At 43.0% G+C, this 19,224-nt stretch overlaps 1 protein-coding gene across 13 annotated transcripts in view; it reads right to left on the minus strand.

Annotated features, from left to right (window-relative positions):
* The window catches only part of myo1b (myosin IB), a 69,518-nt gene that overhangs the window by 8,095 nt on the left and 42,199 nt on the right, over positions 1 to 19,224 (minus strand). For 4 of the 13 annotated variants that reach the window (XM_036004070.1, XM_036004072.1, XM_031281795.2 and 1 more), the window contains exons 8-24: positions 17,318 to 17,416; positions 16,041 to 16,144; positions 14,299 to 14,446; positions 13,166 to 13,284; positions 12,625 to 12,711; positions 11,909 to 11,974; positions 11,190 to 11,195; positions 9,318 to 9,422; positions 7,203 to 7,265; positions 6,583 to 6,783; positions 6,068 to 6,294; positions 5,615 to 5,815; positions 3,885 to 3,978; positions 2,346 to 2,495; positions 2,143 to 2,211; positions 1,279 to 1,365; positions 785 to 871 (exon numbers count right to left, since the gene is read on the minus strand). In XM_036004070.1, the coding sequence (XP_035859963.1) occupies positions 785 to 871; positions 1,279 to 1,365; positions 2,143 to 2,211; positions 2,346 to 2,495; positions 3,885 to 3,978; positions 5,615 to 5,815; positions 6,068 to 6,294; positions 6,583 to 6,783; positions 7,203 to 7,265; positions 9,318 to 9,422; positions 11,190 to 11,195; positions 11,909 to 11,974; positions 12,625 to 12,711; positions 13,166 to 13,284; positions 14,299 to 14,446; positions 16,041 to 16,144; positions 17,318 to 17,416 (1,913 nt within the window). The remainder of the gene's footprint in view (positions 1 to 784; positions 872 to 1,278; positions 1,366 to 2,142; positions 2,212 to 2,345; positions 2,496 to 3,884; positions 3,979 to 5,614; positions 5,816 to 6,067; positions 6,295 to 6,582; positions 6,784 to 7,202; positions 7,266 to 9,317; positions 9,423 to 11,189; positions 11,196 to 11,908; positions 11,975 to 12,624; positions 12,712 to 13,165; positions 13,285 to 14,298; positions 14,447 to 16,040; positions 16,145 to 17,317; positions 17,417 to 19,224) is intronic. The other 9 variants (XM_036004071.1, XM_036004073.1, XM_036004075.1 and 6 more) reach the window with 3 other exon arrangements.

The raw sequence follows: 19,224 nt of genomic DNA on the forward strand, positions 1-19,224 counted from the left end.
TACGTTTGCTAAGAACAAAGTTTGCATACAACACAGAATAACCTTTAACAGCATCTATGAGTCAGAATTCAGTCATCGGCAGGCTGCGAGACCTTGAAATAAAATTTTGATTATTAACAACCAGGGGTATGTCAAATGATAATGCTGGTTGAGTAAATAAGATAAGATGTTATACTTGCAGACTACAAAGTCTGCATAGTGGCTTTGAATAAACACAGCCACAGAGGGTTTATAAAGTGGCAACATATATGCCATAATGAGATAATTCCATGCTTATGTATTTTGCTGTCAGCATATCAGTATATTAAAAAGAGCCACCTCAGCATGAGCCAGAGTAAATAACACAGTAAAAAACAAAAAATCATCTGTGTGGTGGGCACTGCATGGTTGAACTAATCAGATTACAGAAGAGGACGGACACATTTAAAAAAAACACCACATTGGATAGAAACCAAATCGAAGACACACAAATCTAAAACATGTGAGCTATGTTTGAGATACAGTAAAGCGGGTTGCATGTGTAGAAATCTAGTTTTTTTTCAACAATCAAAACATATGAAGACAATCCTACTTGGAAGAGCGACAAAACAGAAAACAGGACAAACAACAGTGAGGCACATCAGTCAGGCCGGTGGGTAACGGAAGGGCAGGGATCGAGGTTCAATCAGAGGGGCTGCTACTCTACGAGGCTGCTTTCATACTGGGAATGGGATGGGACGGGACATGGTGAACAGGGATGACAAGACAGCTGGGACAGAGACACACTCCGGCTGGGTGGAAATACCTTGGTTCCCTGCCAGTATGCCCAAATTACTGTCACAGCGTGTTTATTCCGCGCTTCTTGTTTTAGACGCCTCAGCTCCATCCGAGCCTGGTGGGACGTGGTGGGCGTTAGGTAAAGGCAGGTGTTGAGACGAGTGAGAAGGAAAAAGAATCAAGAAAAGGGGGGGGAGGGGCGAGAAAAAGAGAAGTGGCAGTTGTGTGATCAGCAAAAAAAAAAAAGAAAAAAATAAGAAGCAGGATCAAAAGGGAAACAGCAGCAATGACATCAAGGATAGCTTTGTTAAAGAACAGAATGTTTTGTAAAACTGTTGGGCAATTTGGCAGCAACACTGCATAAGATTAAAAAAAAAAAAAAAAGTTACAAAAGTTAAAAAAAGTGTTATACTGTTATGACTTCAAGAGCAGCCCCCCCCCCCCCACCAACAACATGAATATAAAAGCCTGTATCAAAGTCAGGCTGATGCTGCGCTGAGGTAAAAAGCTCACTCTCAGTACCTGGGTGCCGTGCCAGAAGGCCGAGATGGTGGTCACTGCCTCTTCACACCTCTTCTGATACTTCAGCTCTCTCAGGAGTTTGCGGGCCTGGTGGGAAAATAATAATTCAAAACTTCAATTCAATTTTATTTATAGTATCAAAACATAACAGTTATCTCAAGACACTTAGACACAGATAGAGTAGGCCTAGACTAGAGTGCGGATCGGGCCGAATTTTTCTGTCCTAGCCCGGCCCGCGTCCGACAGAGCAGTAACCGAACCCGGCCCGAGCCCGACAGGCATTAAGATATTTATGTCCGAGCCCGACCCGAGCCCGGCTCCTACTAATGACACATGTACGTTTGTTTGTGTGGAAAGCCCGCTTTGATTAAGCAACTGTAGGAAGGCATTTGGAAATGTCAACAGATGAGTGCATCAACGCACACGGGGCAACAAGTGCAAGTTAACACAGGTGCGCACCTACATAATAAGCTTTTTTTAAATTTAAATTGTTCAATGCCTTGTCGCGCTAATGTGACTGAGCCCGAGCCGAACCCAAACATCATTTCTAAATACCTGTCCGAACCCGGCCCGGCCCGTCGGGCTCGGTTCGGGTATCCATCCTATAGTCTCGACCACACACTATAATTTATAAAGACCCATCATTTACAATAATTCCCCCCAAGAGCAAGCATTTGGTGCAACAGTGGCGAGGAACAACTTCCTTTTAGGCAGAAACCTCGGACAGACCCGGGCTCTTGGTGGGCGGACATCTGCCGGTGCCGGTTGGGGATAAGTAAACAAGCAAACATTGTTTCCCGTCATGATTTCTGCACGCTACATGTTTATTCTGAACAGAGGGAATTCCCAGGAAGGTGCACACACCTGCCATCCTCTGGTGTAGGACTGCACCACCGTGGTGGCACTCTTGATCTTCTGGTATTTCTTTTCTTGCTGTGAGATGAAAAAAAAAAAAACGACAATAGGGAATGAACTACACTTCAGGTATCAATGCCATCTGTCAATTTGTTTACTTTGGCTTTTGTGTGTTGATCGTGAGCATTGCATTTCCCCATCAAGAGCCTCACCGCATATCGCCGGTACCATGCCGCCACCACTATCTGACTCTTTTTCAGCAGCAGGAAGTGGCTGCGGCACTTCCAGCCCCGGTAGATCTTCTGAATGAGTGTGGCCAGGTCTTGCAGGCATTGCCTCCTCCTCTCCTCCAGGAAGAAGAGCTGCGGGGAAGAGTAGGAAGGTAACTGCATGAGGCAGCAGGAAAACACCCTAACTTACAGAGTCCTGTCTGTTGTTAAAGTTGGCAGGTGTATCACATCTTTTGGCAAGTACAGTGTCTTTTTAATCCCTGCAATAAGGTCATAGGGAAAGCAAAGTCATAAAAGGAAGAAAAAGAGAGGTGAAAATGAAACTTCTCCCTCTATGAGATCAATGGAAATGTTTTTTTTTTTTTTTTATCTCAGCAAATACTGATTCAGCGATATCAAGTAAAAGGTACAAGTACAAGGTCCAATCTATCTGCAGGTGGTACATGGACAGTGGTACAATGGAACATTTTATTTTCCTGCTGCCACGCAATGTGTTCATCTGCAGGCAGCCCACCTTGGGTCTGTAGTAACGTGGTCAACGCCACGTCTTTCTCCAGATCTCTCCAAACGGTGAGAGCAATCAGCGTCAGACCTCTGTCATTACTTTATAAACAGGCTCTAAACATTTTAGATCAAAAACCAATAAAATGCAGCACTGCAAAATTATACAGAAATACAATCTACTGAATTTTGACAATTTTATAAATTTTGCTTCTTTTTTTTTTAAACTTATTTGGCGCGGCGTCTAAACACATTGCACAGGGAAATAATGGCCGGACCACGACAAGAGGAGTAGCTCAGCAGAACTGTAGAGTCCCAATGTACAGAACAAATTTTGGTCAATCCTCCCGGTCAGTAAAAGGTGTACACTTCTTTATCCACTGAACTTAAATCCCAAACAGACGTCCTAAAACACCTTGCTGTGATAATGTTATAGGTATTGCCCCACGATAATTAAACAATAAAATAAATCTAATTAAAATAGGAGGCGTGGCTGCATTGGATTATCAGCCAAAAGCAATAATGTCTGGAAAGGTGGATTCAAATCCACTCAACTAGACTCTATGTAGTGATTTCGCAGCAGCAGATATACAAGGCAGATAAGTTGATCAGATAGAAAAAAAGCAATTATAGAAGAAGAAAAATTCTCCCACTATGAGATCATGTTATTCCAAGCTTTGTTGGTCTTTTTACTGGGTGGGGAGAAAGTCCATTCAAACGCTGCAGGCTTGAGCAGTTGAAGAGCCTGAGTAAAGACGCTCATTTCCCATGTCAGATGGGGTGGCTAAGTGAAACCATGTGGGTTTTTTTTTTTTTTTTTTTCCTTCTGGTGGTTGCATGCTAATTGCTGAAGTGGGGGGCTCCAAGAGCAGCCCACCCTGCTTCCCAAACATCTTACTGTGAGAAAACAGGGGCAGCTGAGCACACTGGATATAGACATTCAAACACAGCTTGATCCAAAACTGGCTGCAAAACATATTTAAAAAAAGGGAAGCAGGGCTGCTTTTATCTGTTTTCTACCGTTCTTGGGTTCCTGATGAAGATCTTGGAGCGTCCGTAGGAGAACTCTTCTGCTGGGACCGGTAGGTCGGCCATCAGCACCTCCACTCCTTCCCTGTGGGAAGCCAGAAAGGGTCAGATGGGCCATAGAATACAATAGAACACACTTTATTGTCCCAGAGGGGAAATTTGTCTTGGACATTACATTACTTGCTACAATCTGTTGCTTCACAACATAAACATGTAACAGAAAAACCATTCTAAAATCAACATAAAATAAAATAAAATCAACATAAACATGAGATCAACAAAGCGTCCTAAGACACAAAAAGGACACACATGACAGCACAAACACAACATCCTAGAAGATCATCCAACATGTAGAAGTAGTGAGGAGATGTTGGACACAAGAGAGAACAGAAGAGAGCAGCACTGAGGATGTAGAGTTTGAGAAACAGACAGAACTAATGATTAAAGAGGAGAACGAAACAAATCCAGAGAAACTTGTGGAGGGAGGAAATAAATGAAACCACACAAAGCACTGAGGGATGGCTGAACAACGAGATACCAACGTGTGGTACAGCAGATAGGAATCAGTGCTTTTACCAGCACAGAGGATGAATCACGCAAGCCTGGCCGATATGGAACAGAGACAGATAAGGCTGAAATGTCTCAACATGCTGTGGTTCAGGGACGACGGGGAGTGAAAACAACTGGTCCAGTAGGCGACAAGACTGCGGATAGTTTCTGAGAGGAGTTTCATGTGGAGTGAGCAAATACCTGAAACTGTATTTGGGTGTACTGTATGTAATAATTAAGTTGGATACTAGCAAACACATCATCATTTAAAGTGCTCATATTATGCTCATTTTCAGGTTCATAATTGTATTTAGAGGCTGTACCAGAATAGGTTTATGTGGTTTAATTTTCAAAAAACACCATATTTTTGTTGTACTGCACATTGCTGCAGCTCCTCTTTTCACCCTGTGTGTTGAGCTCTCTGTTTTAGCTACAGAGTGAGACATCTCACTTTTTTGTTGGGAGTCGCACATGCGCAGTACCTAGGTAAGGACTGCTAGCCTGTCAGAAGCAGAGTATGAGGGCGTGCCACGCTAGCAGCTAGGCGAGCATTATAACGTGTGTTACAGAGTGACGCACGCTCGTCACAGAAGTAAAGGCTGGACTATGATAGAGCTGTTTGGAGCAGTTGGTGAACAGTGTTTTCTGTTGGAGATGGTAAATCCCTTTGGGGTGGACTTTGGGCTTTTTCACTTTTTAAACCTATAACGTGCACAAAGATATATAACACAATAAAGGAAAGGGGAAAAAGCCAAAAAGCATAATATGAGCACTTTAAAAAGATTTATATCTTTAGAGCTAGATGTCAGTATGTGTTGGGTAAACTGTTGTCACGTTCAGCTGATTATTTCCCCGCCCTTTTAAACCTTTATTTATCCAGGGAAAGCCATCTAATCCCTTTTCCAGCAAGAACCTGTTCCACATTCACACAGCTCCTGACAATCCCACCTGGGAGCTGACCACTCCAACTGCAGTCTATTAGTCCTGTTCACAGTCACTCCCCTGGGCGCAGTCCCAGGTTCAGTGGCTTAGTTAAAGACACCTACAAGCGTTTCTCACATTTTCTCACAAAAGACCTAGGGACAAGCCCCCCTTTCTCTGCTCCCCCCCCTCCTCCCCCTCCCCCTCTACCCCACAATTAGTCACTGCATCAGAATAAACACCACCATTACCTGGCAGGTCCTCTCCAATGGGGCCAGGTCCGCTTGCAGAGCATTTTGTAGCGTTCCAGGCACGGCTCGTAGGCCTGGCGGAAGGCGTAGCCCGCTCTCCTCACACGGACGTTCTCCATCAGGCCCAGGTAGCGCACCTGATGGCAGACCAGAGAGTCGGTGAAGATGTGGGAGGCCTTCTTGTCATTGGGCTTGATGCACCTGGGAAGCAAAGAGAGAGTCTGATACACTGCTCGTCCATGGAAGAACATTTACCTGAATGGATTCTAGAGATACATAGTTGACTCTTATTATTAGGTCACAGTATTGTAATGATACCATACTAATATTGCTAACAATTTTTAGAATGACTGTGGGTTGGGTGGATATTTCATTTAACATACACACACACACACACAAACACACAAACACACACACACAGATATAGTCTCCGTATGAATGACAGGACTTTACCGGATGTAGTTTGGGTTCTTAGTCTGCAGGTTCTTCATCAGCGTCCCCACTGATGCTCTGAACTGGAACCCAGCAGTCGGTGGTCTCTTCAGGTTGACTTTGGCGGGGTTGCCCTCAGGGAACAGCTGTTTGATGAGGCTGTGGTTGGCCTTGTACATGGCCTGCGACAGGTCCCGGTACAACAGGTCGTTGTTCTTGTCTACAAAGCCCTCGGCCCGGTACAGCACCTTGATGGGGGGGGGGAAAAAAGATGAAAAAAGCTATAATTACACTTGTTACAATGTTTTCTTCTCATCATGCAAAGAAGCACACCTGAACAAAAACTCATCTTGCTAGTTTATTTCAGTTTTTAATACTACCGAGTGCAGGTCAAGAATTTAATTGTCTGACCAGATGCATAAATTCACAATTTTACAGTACCATCTATACCTGGTCAGTGTTTTTTTGCATTCCCTTTACAGCGCTCCGCTACTACTTATTCCTTGTTGTTGTGTACATAGACCAATGCCCAGTACCTTGCCGGCGTAGTGCTGGATGCGGAAGCAATTGTGTGGCAGGCTGTGGTCGGTGAGGAACTTTGAGTTCTTGCTGAGGCGGCTCTCAAAGTGCTGGTGTTCAGCGCAGATGGTGTTCAGTTTGTCCAGGAAGGTCTCGTCTGTGACGGTGCCCGGCCTCAGGCACTCCTCGTCCAGCATGGCCAAGATGCCATTTTGGTGCTGCACGAAGCAAGGTGGGTAGACATCACACGGGTTGTGTTCAATACTTGTGCGTCATATTGAATATTATTTGGTTACACTTTACCTGAGGGTATCGACATAAGAGTGACATGACACTGTCACAAACGTGTCATAAACATTATAAACAAGTCATAAACGTTTATGACGTAACGCTTCTTTTAGTGTCATTCGGTTTTTGTCATGACAAGTATTGGTTAGAGTTAGGGTTAGGGTTCATGTGTCATGACTGTGTCATGTCACTCTTATGTAGATACCTTCAAGTAAAGTGTTACCTATTATTCCTTGTTACTGGTCTTTAGTGCAAAAACGCTTGTGAAAAGTGCTACAAGAGCAGTTGGATGTGAATGTGGCTTCATGCTTCACTGGTTTGTGTGGTCTCTGATAACTGGGGGACTTACATTCTCAATGAGGTCGCAGATAATAGCGTTGTTGAAATATTCAATGTTGGTCCACTCGATGCCCTGTAACAAAAGAAATTATGGTCAAAGGGGACAATGAGTTTTTTCTATCTTGAGCTAACAAGACATATTTTCCACACCAGCAAGGCTCTCAAGAATTGAGAGGTTCATGAACCTGCCTGTGTTTCGACACAACACTGAGCCCCTAGTCAAGTAGCTAAAGGGCAGTCACCTAATCACTGCTGCTCTCAGAGTCAAACAGCCCTCAACAAGTACTTAACTTTTCACTGTAGAGATCTGGAGATGTGTTATTGGTTTCTGTATTTGTTGTTTGTTTATTTCATATTAATGTTTAATATGTTTCTGTATGCACTGACAGCCAAGGCAAATTCCTCGTAAGCGCTACTCACTTGGCAATAAAACCCCTTCTGACTCGGATTCTGAGATGCAGCAAAGTTAATCAGACAGAACTGACGGTACTGGATGCAGCAACAACCAAGCACACAAAGACACAGTGTGCCTGCTTTCCAATTTTATCAAACCACGACCGTTTGTGAAAACGTGTAAACACAGCTAGCTGAGGCCTAGTAGCCACAATGGATGGCAGTCACAACCAGAGTTGTTCAGCAGCAGCTAATTTTCATGCGTATACTCTGTCTCCTCTCCATTTGGGACATCCTTTCTTTGTTGTACACCGACATAATCTCCTCCAGGCAACAGTAACTCTTGTGATTGAAAACAGAGACAAAGCATCTCTTGTGTTTCTATTTCTGTTCATATTGTTCAGGAAATGTGTCAATGCTGGACACAGGGAAGAAAAAAAAAAATTCTTCACATTGGACTGACATGTCAGATTCTAAAGACGAATCAGTGCTGGACAGTTATTCCAACAGGGAAGGGTAGGAGAAAAAACAACAACACTGTTTTGTCCACAGTATAATGTATGATTCTTTAATGTGTCTCTAGCTCTAATCTCAAACCTCATAGGTTTTACGTCATTATAAACTGAGGTTATACTCAGTCTAGACACATTTATATCACTAGCACTTAGCATTTACGTGGGGAAGTTGGGCCTAATGAGAACAAATGTCCTGGCAATACTAAGTTGGCGAGGCCCCATTAGAGTTACAGTTATCATTCCTTATTTAAGCATTCTTTCATCACAAACTTCAGTGCTGTTTTCATTATTAAATCAGTCCAAATCTTGCTACATCCATCTTCATAGCCATATTTGTCCTTGCTGGGTTATGTTCACTAGGCCTTCTCTCCTGCTCTAGCTCTTCCCATCATCTGAGTTAGGACAGAGCGAAGAGGCTTTCTGTTTGTTTTCTGAGTGTTAAGGGAAAACATTCTCCATCTTACCCTCTAAAAAAAAGGCCACTTTCCCTTGAAAAACCCACCGCGGCGACATCTCATTCAAAGCTGCTAATGGGGTTGGGAACGTAGCTAAGGTTGATGTAAGCAATGTGACAGATATTTCGAGGGACAGGGGGCGGGGGGGGGGGCAAAAATAAGTGTGGCTTAAGTGACGGGTGACTGGTCAAATCTGATTGGTGGTCCTCCCTCCTTCCTCCAGCGCTTTGGTATTTTCCCATGCAGTATACTGGATTGAGGCCAGGAGTGGAATATCATTGGTGGTGGTGTGTTAGTGGGGAAGGGGTGTGGGGGTCACCACTGCAGCACTTAGCATACATAGGGCTCTGAAAACAAACAGAGCGTAAAAGGCCCACGACGGGGAGTGTTTACTCTCGCTGGAGTGAGGGATCACTTCCGTGGGGAGACGGGGAGAGAATAAACCCAAGAGTGTGATGGACGACAGAGAACGGGATAGAAGGGCAAGAATGCTGATTTTCAAGGTTAAACAGATGAGTGACAGGACCGGGTTGGGATCACGCTGCAATGAGGGGGGCTGTGCAATGAGGGATTGTCAACACAACAACTTGAGTGCCGACGTGTATAATGATGTAGACGTACAGTTGCAGGTGAGAGAGTGTTTCCAGGGCTACAGGATAGGCTCCATGGGTAATTTATCCAATTGTCCACTACCAGTCCACTCAGGAGTACATGGAATGTGTGTGTGTGTTGCGTGTGTGAACGCTGAGTATACAAGCTTACCTCTCTGACGTACTCCTCCTGCTCCTCACGCAGGGTCAGCTCGATGAAGATCTGCTGCAGCTTCTCGTTGCAGTAGTTGATGATGAACTGCTCAAAGCTGTTGTCCTGTGGCAGCAGCAGCGGGAGGAAAAACCTGTTAGTTCCAGCCATTGTCAACATGTGCAATTATGATGGCGCCTGTTAACTCGAGGCTTTGTTTTTTACTACAAAAAAAAAAAAAAGAAAAAAAGGAGAAAGCAGAACTTTTCCATATCTGTTAAATCTGTTCAATTTACAGAACTTAAAGAAAATTTCGGAGCTTGGTTCTTGTTGTTTCGGCTGTTCTTCACAAACCACTAGTCCTGCATTATTTTTTCCATTTCCCAAAGCTCCGACTGCATTCTTTCTTCCCTGCAAACATTCATAGGCACGGCCACTACTTTGCCCACTTTTGCTGTTTCCATCAATTTCCTGCAGTGTTTTTATTAAAGAGGACGGCCGTACCAACGCAAACTGATGAGGAGGGCTTACAGTATGTTTAGACACATTTTTCTTGAGAGAAAGTTCAGAGAAGGTTCCTGGAATTTAGATTTAGTATAAAGATAAGATTTTGTGAATTTGATCTGAGGACTACATCCACAATGATGCAATCACATTTCCAAAATGGGCAAACTCACTTAGCCATGCATTAGTCTAGCAAAGTGTCTGAAGTTACATCCAGTTAAGAGAAAAACCTCCCCTCATCTCAACTGCCTGCAACATTTTTTTTTTTTTTTTTTTACTGTGGAGGCAGACTCTACATTTTAAAAAGCAGTACATCTGATATAATACTGGCAATAATCAGCCTGAACAAACTATGACCTGCAGCCTACTCCTTCTACCTCGTCACTTTAACAACCATCCCTGGACAAACGCATAATCAATCTGGACAGTGAACAACTAATACCAGTACATTTTGCTGATGCAAGCCATGATAATAAACCCTTATCAGAACAAGTTTCTGTAAGTTGTCACAAACTTCGTTAAACATTGACGGACTGTTAACGATTTAAGAGCCACGTACATTTTTACTCCCCGCATTTCTCAATTATTACGGTTGTCAATTATGACCATTGAGTGGTGAGTCATGCTTATTGGCGGATGGCCCTATTGTGTGCCGGGTTAGGTTAACATTCATTTGCTAAGAAAGGACACAACAGTGGTTAGAGAGCAGCGTGTTTAGTCTTAAGAGCTCAGAGTGAAGGACACAGCAAGGTTTCTCAGTGACCAGGAAACAGAACACATAGCCTCAAGGAGATCGGTTATTAATGTTAAGGCTTCATTTCCTTTTACCGAGAAACCAAAAGGTTGTCTTCACTCCTAGTAAACACACACACACACACACACACACACACACACACACACACACACACACGTCATAGCTTGTCTATACCCAAGTGGCAGCAGACAGCAGCCTGAAATATGACAGACTTGTGTGGTAACCCTAAAATATTTCAGCTGCAACTGAGCTGTTAAGATTGAGGAAGCCACCATCTTAAAACTATGTTTGAAGTTAATGGTCCCATTTCTCAGAGGTGTTGCCCCAAGGCAGGGGAAAGTCCTTGAATTTAGTATTATGTGTTACATGTTTTAATCAACAACATATCCAGGGGGAGGGGAAGTACAGTGGCTTGCCATACTTACAGGGAGGACTGGCCCTTAATGGCATTGCTATTATTTTTTTGCTAAATCGTTGCAAAGGCTTCCTTTGCATCGTTTCAGCCGTGTGGCTGTATGCTGCACACCAGGAGCCCTGAAATTGTCTTTAATGGAGGAGCTGAATTAAGTGGTTTAGAGTTCAGATCGCAGCATGCACACTGGCACAGCACACAGGCCGGTGCAGGTGTTACTTACTCCATCCTGGTGACCCAGACACAACACAACAGTGAGAGGAGAGGAAGGACTTGAGAGTGAATGCGGTGAACAAGCAGGGATATAAAATAAAGACATGAACATATTGGGGGGAAGGGGATTGAAGGCATCAAGCAACAGGACAAGGACAGTTTTTTTAAATCTCTCATTTAGGCTATGCTGTGCACTCAAACTCTGCCATGCATGTGTTTGCATGCACATACTTGCATGCACCTTGATGCCCAAATGGCCGGTCCCTACAGTATTTAATTAACATAATGGAACATACAGCCCATACCTATTGCTGTACTGTGCAACGTAGCTGAGGTATCAAAGACATACTGTTTACTGTGTCATGTCTTTGCCAGTCAGTGTAACATGTATATGATGTGTTGTGCGTTTCCTTTGGTGTTTTGAGCAGTTCTTTACGTTGCCATTTGTCTACGGTGAAATGCTGACTTTAATGTTGAATTCCCCTGCCACAAAATCAAAAAAAAAAACTATTTCACCCCTGGGAGCAATAAAGCTGAACTAATCGGATCTGAACGTGGTTTTATCAGCCCTCACTTCCTGTTGATAAGACTCTCTCACAGGTACCAAACCACACATGCAAGCAGCCTGGGGCTGAATCATTTTAAATGGAATAAAATTGTTTGAGTGGTCAGATCCTGTCTCTGTGGCTTAGAATAAGGAGAGCGGCTCTGATCTGCCTTTTGTCTTACCTCGAAGATCTCAAAGCCATAGATGTCAAGCACACCCATGACCTTGTGGCGAGCTTTAGTTTGTGCCTGCAGGGAGACAATATTGACATTATTAGAAATACACTATGAAGAGTTTAACTTAGCATGAAAAATATTGCTAAATAAAAATTGAATAATCAATTACAAGAACTGAAAGAAGCAAAATACATACATACATACATACCTAGAGATTGGCATGGTTTTATTTCAGTTAACCTAATAGCTGGTTTGATTTGCATTGAGAGATGGTTTTATGGTAAGTACCCCATGCCAATCTCTAGGTATGGTGAAGGGGATGTGATGATGTGGGGCTATTTTAATTCCAAAGGCCAAGGGAACTTTATCAGGATGCATAGTATCCTGGATCCATGAAATAACTGGACTTTAAAAATAAAAATCTGCCTGCCTCTATGGAAATTTAACATAGGGGTGTACTTACTTATGCCCCCTGTATTTTAAGGAAGAACATTTATTTAATTACGATACATTATTCATTCACAAAGACAATTGGTGTCCTTAAAAGGTTGGCTTTTTCCTCATTTTTTTAATTAAGGCATTAAGATCAATTTCCAAAAGATGATTTTTTTTTTATTCCTCTTTTTAGTCAACTTTAGCATGGGTTCATAAACTTATGAGTGCCACTGTACATACATACATGCAAACATATATACATATATATAAAAATATTCTATACTTACTTTAATGCTTTCGTTGATCCTGGTAACTAGCCAGCTAAACAGACGACTGTAGAGATTTTTGGCAAGGGCGTCTCGGGCATAGTAGGCCTGTAAATAGACACACATTACTGGTGGTGAAAAAAGCATGATTTCAATTTCACTATATCTCATAAAGAAACAGGTAAAAATGAGCGGCAACATTATTCTGAGATAGGGGTCTCTGAAAAATCTTGGAACTCTTCCTCTTCTGCTTTTGGACACAGCATTCACGTCATAAGAGCAGTCTGAGTGAACTCACTAACCTCTCAAATATGACCTAGAAGGAATACGGCTTATCTATAATGGAGAGGTTTTCATGTAGCATTGACATGGATGAGAGTCGGCAGCCAGAGGAGCAAGTCAGGGGGAAGACATGGCCTGTTTAAGCCCTGTAAGTCGGTGTGTGTGTGTGTGTGTGTGTGTGTGTGTGTGTGTGTGTGTGTGTGTGTTAATGTCAATACAAGTAGGGCAGATACGCATTGGCATAACTGGTGCAAGACAGATTTGTAACCATCCCTCTGACCTGGGCCACGTTCAGGGTGGTGGACACTTTCTCCAGCCTTGCCTCCACTGTGCGGTAGCTGAACGCTCTTTCCAGCACTGACTGTTCGATCCCCAGCAGCTCACACATCTCCTTCAAATCTGCAAAAGGAAAAAAAAAAGAGGAAATAATAAGTATGGCCTTGTGACCATTTTTCTCATTCTATATATTATGTTGCAGCTGAACATAAAGCTGGTAGATCAAATGGATGTCGACTCGTTTTGTTTTTTGAAAATTGAGATCACCACGAGTGTGTTCCACGCTCCCTCTTTCTAGTGAAACATTTGTTGGGGGTGGCCACTGTGATGCTTTACAGCTACTTTATTGCATATACTCACCAGAAACTTCGGGTGATTATATGCTAAATACTTATTAACATCAACCTATCAATTTTTCCTCATCTTTAATCTTTAATAAATTAATACATTTTAATTAACGTAATTAGGAATAGGATCTTTTTTAGTTTGTTAGTTTAAGCAAAACATTAGATACCCCGTGTGCTATCTATGGACTACATAAATATAGCTCTGACGATAGTTATTACACTGGTGGAGATGGAAGATTGCTTTAAAGTAACTGAAAATGGGAGCATACAGATGCGTGCAATATGATCGCAACAAGCCAGTGACTCACACAGAGAGAAAAAAAAAGAGATGCATTGTCTCAGCAAAAGTGGCACTAAGATGAATCATGCCACTGTCATGGAGGGAAATATGTAAATGTAATGTTTGCCTGAAGAGAACGCTGTGGGAGTGATGACACAGAAAGCCCCTGTCACGCAAATCATAAAACTCAAATACAGTATGTATTAGGTAAAGACGGCTGCAGGAGAGCTCAAAGCAGCCAATAGGGGGCAGTGGCTCAACATCAGGCCAGTAGGGCATGTGGGTCAAAAGAATATTATATAAAAAAAATATTCCCAATAAATAAAAATAAAATGAACAAATCAATACAATTCCTCAGCTTGTCTGATACTTATCTGACCATGAATAAACACCCAGCTCAGTTGTTCACGACCACATTGTGCTGTCAATTTATCAAAATGAATGAAGCTGATGTGATGTTTTCATGAAGGAGAGACTCTTTGCTTGCCGTTTGTCGTCTGTCAAACTCACCGTTTTTGTCTTTGATGCGGCTCTCGTCAGTGCCGTTGCAGCGCGACTCTGGCTTGAACTCAATGTCGCCGAGCTTTAGCACGGCTGCCACCAGCTCCAGCACCGACTGCACCTCGTCCTCCATGAAGCCCACGATCTGCATGGCATTCTGGAGGGGGGGGGGGGGCACAAAAAGGAATGAGTCACAGATCAGCTGAGGTTGTTGAACCTTAATAAGAAACATGGACAAAGGGGTTGCAAAAAGGGAACTAAGCTATAAATGTACTGTAATGTCACAGTGACTACAGCTGTGCAAAACACCAGGTCTGCTGTGTCAACCAGATCCCCATGTCTTTCTAACCTCTAATTCAGACTGAGGTCTCTATTTTGAGGGGCTCCAGAGTGCATTTATTTACATTGATTTACAAAATCCATGCGTGCCAAGAAAAGAGGAGACACGCATAAATCCAGGGAAAAAAAACAAACAAACTTATCGACTCAATCTACCCATGAAAAACTGCAAATTCCCCAATTGACTATTCAAATGTCTGAACTGAATCCCAGTCCATCATACAAGTGCTAAATATGAAACCACTTCCTTTACCAAGCGAACAAAACAGCCAGTTAATGAAGAGCTTTAGATTATTGTGTAACAAAATCCCACGGCTTTATGTTTTTAGTTTTAAGAGGCACTGAAGTCTTTTCATATTAGTTGAAACTAAACCCCATAGTTAAGTCACATTTCTAAATGTTAGAGTGTGTGTGTGTGTGTGTGTGTGTGTGTGTGTGTGTGTGTGCATGTGGAGGGACTCATTGTTTAGTGGGAATGTCCTCATGCGTTTCCGGCAGTGAAACACAGCTGTATGGGGAATACTGTGAAAACTCCATGTGAGAGGTGATGAGAAGCAGGATGTGAAAGGCAACAAGGAAACAAGTAAAGTAGTGGCAGGACAGACTGCAGGGGCTCACACAGTAGCCGAGTGGAGCATGCTGGAGCAGGACCGATCACAATGGAGCGTAGTAGAAAAAGTGTCTTATAGACACAACATCCTCTGTGCCACCGTCAGCAAGGATAAGGAGTAGTGGCGTCGTACATGCGGACAAGATCGTGCGTGCATTTTGCACAAGCGTATTTGAAAAAAAAAAATAAATAAAAAAAAAAAATAAAGGAAGCAGCTGCCTGGTCTCCTGGGGGTTATTTTCCTGCTGCCACCGTGTTTGTTACAAGTTGAACCACTGTTGACATGTTGTTAAATGCTGCACATGGAATTCCCAGTTCAATCAATGAAAAACTAGGAGTTCAGGTTCTAGTTCACGTTCAAGTTTAGGTCCAGTTCAAAGTTCACCTGGTTTTGCAACACGTGGGAGGGAGTCTGGTGTGGAGCGTTTTCACAATGACGAAGATTTTTCACTTTTATAATCTACCGACACTTTTATAATCTACGCTCTGTTAGTTAGTTAGTCAGTCCAGGAGATAAGGAGAAATCCGACTGCCTCTAACCTCTGTACAGTGTTTAGATTTTCTCGTCACGATGCAAAAGGAAAGTCGGTGCTGAGCGCACAGTGCTGTGATGAGTGTGTGTACCCGTTTTTCTAGTTAAGTTAAATATAAGCAAGGATTTTTTCCTTCTATAATTTTAGAAAACTGAGACTTTCTACCAGTCCCGAGCAGCTATTTGAAGTTATTCTTAAAAAGAAACTGTGATTATGTCTACATTATTACACAGTGTAATACCATTCAGACAAATAATGTGTATACTCACTCTGACTGTCCTGAAGTTGGCCGCATCATCCAGCCCATTGACCACGGCAGAGTCCAGGCTCAGGTAGTTGTACTTGCTGAAGTCCCGATCCAGCTTCAGCTTCTCTGCGACACACACGAAACACATGGCTGCAATTTAAACTACATGTGTGTAAAGCTGGAAGGCTAAAGGCAATTGAAGTCTTATTTACATTAAATGTAAATTTACACAACTAAATAAAAAAATAAAATAAAATAAAAAAAGGCTGCATTTTGCAAGGTCCGCATAGAAAAAAAAAAAAAAATCACTTGAAGGTGCAAAGGTTCAAATATGACACCCATGCCCTTAATACAATTTTATCCAACCCTCAGGCCATTGTCACTCCCAACACCATTTCTATACAGTGTATGCTCTTAGAGTTACTGCTGTGAATATTATTCTGGAAGATCAAAAGGCCCTCTTAAAAGGCCCCCCTATCTAGCAGCAAAGAAATCTATTCCTCTGGTGGGTACATGTGTCAGATTTCATTAGTGGCTGCATTAACTACAGCTGAATCAGGCCGTGTGTGTGTGTGTGTGTGTGTGTGTGTGTGTGTGTGTGTGTGAGAGCTGTAGAGTCAATGGCCGTGATGTTGTTCTCCTGTGTTCCGGACATTAAACAATGCCCTCTGTCCACAGCAAAAGCAAATAGAGGGAACAGGTTTCTAGTCTTTGTTCTCTGTACTGTACACTTAGGCAGGAAGATTGGGTCATTAATGCATCAGCCATGTGTTCGGTGCAGCTGCATATTCTGCTGGGAAATATTCACGGAAGACTTTTACCTAAGGAATGGCATGCTGGCGTTTCCAGATGACAGCTACGAAGAGGAAACCGAAAATAGGAAATTCAAATAAGGAAACACAAACTCCATGCTCGCGCTAACCGTCCCAGTCTGGTGTGTGACACCTAAATCCAAACAATGTGTCAAGGAGATCCAACAGTGGCGAGGGGTCTTTTCCTCTGGACGGGACTGCTCGGCTTGCTACTGTAAAGTTTGATTCATTACTTCCTGTGAGCAGACGTGTGCATAATCTGAGACCAAAAGTTATTCCAGGCAATCCGGCTGAATATATGACAACCCCAGTTTGTGGTTGGAGGGTGGATTTCAAGTTTTCAGTATTTGAAACTGCCACTTCTCCCAGATCCAGAAGCACTTTAATCTTCAAGTCCCTCCCCCCCCGACTATCCACAATATTAATTAAAAAGAAAAACTACATTGATGCTTCCATGTAAAGCATTCCAGCTTTTTTAACGACTTACTGAGTGTGTCATCTGAGGCTCCAGACAGGAGCTGATAAAAGACGTGGAAATTCCTCTCTCCTCTCGGCTGTTTCACCACACGTGACTTCTCCAGCAGATCTAAAAAAAAAGTGTCAGGACAACAAAAGGAAACAATGACAAAACAGTAATTTCCTAACAACAGTCTTCACAGGAACAGTTTCTACGGTGATTCACTGAGGTGTCCTTGAGTAGTAAATAGGGGCCCACCTGCTATAGTAAGCATCACACACACACACACACACACACACACACACACACACACACACACACACACACACACACACACACAGTGTACAAGAAAGGAACCACACAAGGATATCAAACGTCAGCCCTTTCTCCTGGGCTACCGACCAAGTGCAACAGTACCTGATTAAAGGGGGACCCATCATCTGCCATCATCTGTTCCCCGCATTAGGCTGAGTATGATTTAATTAAAAGACCAACAGCAGAGCTCAGCATGTGAGGCATCTTCACTGCAAGTCTGGCTGGATAGTGGCTTTCAATTTGTCTGGTTAGAAAACATCTTATTTTAGGAGACTTAAGGGGTTTACATTACACTGACTGAAGCAAAAAAAAAGTGGAGAGAAAGAAATATCCACATGAACTGCCATTTTAACCACGGTCAAATTTCCAGCCATGAAAAAAAAAGAAGAAGAAAAAAAAAAAAAAAAAAGAAAGAAACTCCTTTTCTTCCTATCCAAAGGAAGAAAGCTCCTGAACTTCATAAACTCTGACTCACCAGTCTGTGGGTGCTGAGAGGACAGAAGTGCCACTTTGCACAGTATCTGTGGACACACTGCGAGCACCTACCTAGAGAGCCCTCCACAGGGGCCTGGGCCTGTCAAGAGTTAGCGGTGGGTCAGGCTGAATGTGAATCTGTGGCACACACTGGCCATGAATCACATAATAGGTGACTCTATAAGAGCGAGCACATCAATAATACAACATCCATGACTGCAGTGGCTGGCAGCAGCAATACAGAGCGGTGAACGAAAGACACAGAGGGTGAGAACAATACCAGTGAAGAGCCACTTCATACATTCTAGCATCTTATTGAATGTTTTTAATATATCTGGCCCCATTTGTTGGACTTTTGTGAAGAGTCTGTGATTATTCTCATCCTAAGGGGACTGAAGTGACCTTTCACGTTGTGTCCAGCCAAACCCTTCAGTCATCTTGTTATTGCTTCTTTTTTTTTTTTTTTTTTTTTAAAGCACAGCTTCCCATTTTCTGCAATAAACCATCCTGGACAGCATCCATTGCATGCTCTGTTCACAACATGTTCCCTCTGCCTTAGATAAGCAAACACACATTTAAGTAGCAAAGTGGTAACAATATCCTGTTATGTTGTGACTTTGGCTGCTTGGCTGCCAAAAACGCTTACCACTCTATCATTACCGAAGCTACGCAGAATTGGCTTTTCAAAAAATATAGCTATCTAATCTCAGTTGTAGGCAGCACTGAGGGCTAGATGGATGTATATCAAGGGGAATATAATAAGCTGAGAGCTGAGGAAAAAAATCCATCCAGGCCTGCCCTGCGAGAGCATCCTCATCCATCTGTCTAGCCAGCCAGCCAGCCAGCCAGCCAGCCAGCCAGCCCGCCCTGTCTGAAGCAGTCACATGTCAGTGGCACAGACCGTCCCTTGTGTTGGACTGACTCGAGCCAACAGACAGAGGTTCATCTGTGTCTCAGCCATTGGCTCCTCTCTTTGTTTCTGTGACCTCCGGCGGAGAAGTCAGTGCAGACACAACAATGTGAACAGAGGCAAGACAACAGAGAAAAGAGCTGAGCGCAGAGGGGTGCCTTCTGTTCGGTCTGGGAGCGAGATTGGTTTTAAGAAAGCATGAATACATTTTTAAGGCTTTCGTAAAATATGCATCTGT

The sequence above is a fragment of the Sander lucioperca genome, chromosome 8, assembly GCF_008315115.2.
Source record: "Sander lucioperca isolate FBNREF2018 chromosome 8, SLUC_FBN_1.2, whole genome shotgun sequence".
NCBI lineage: Eukaryota > Metazoa > Chordata > Actinopteri > Perciformes > Percidae > Sander > Sander lucioperca.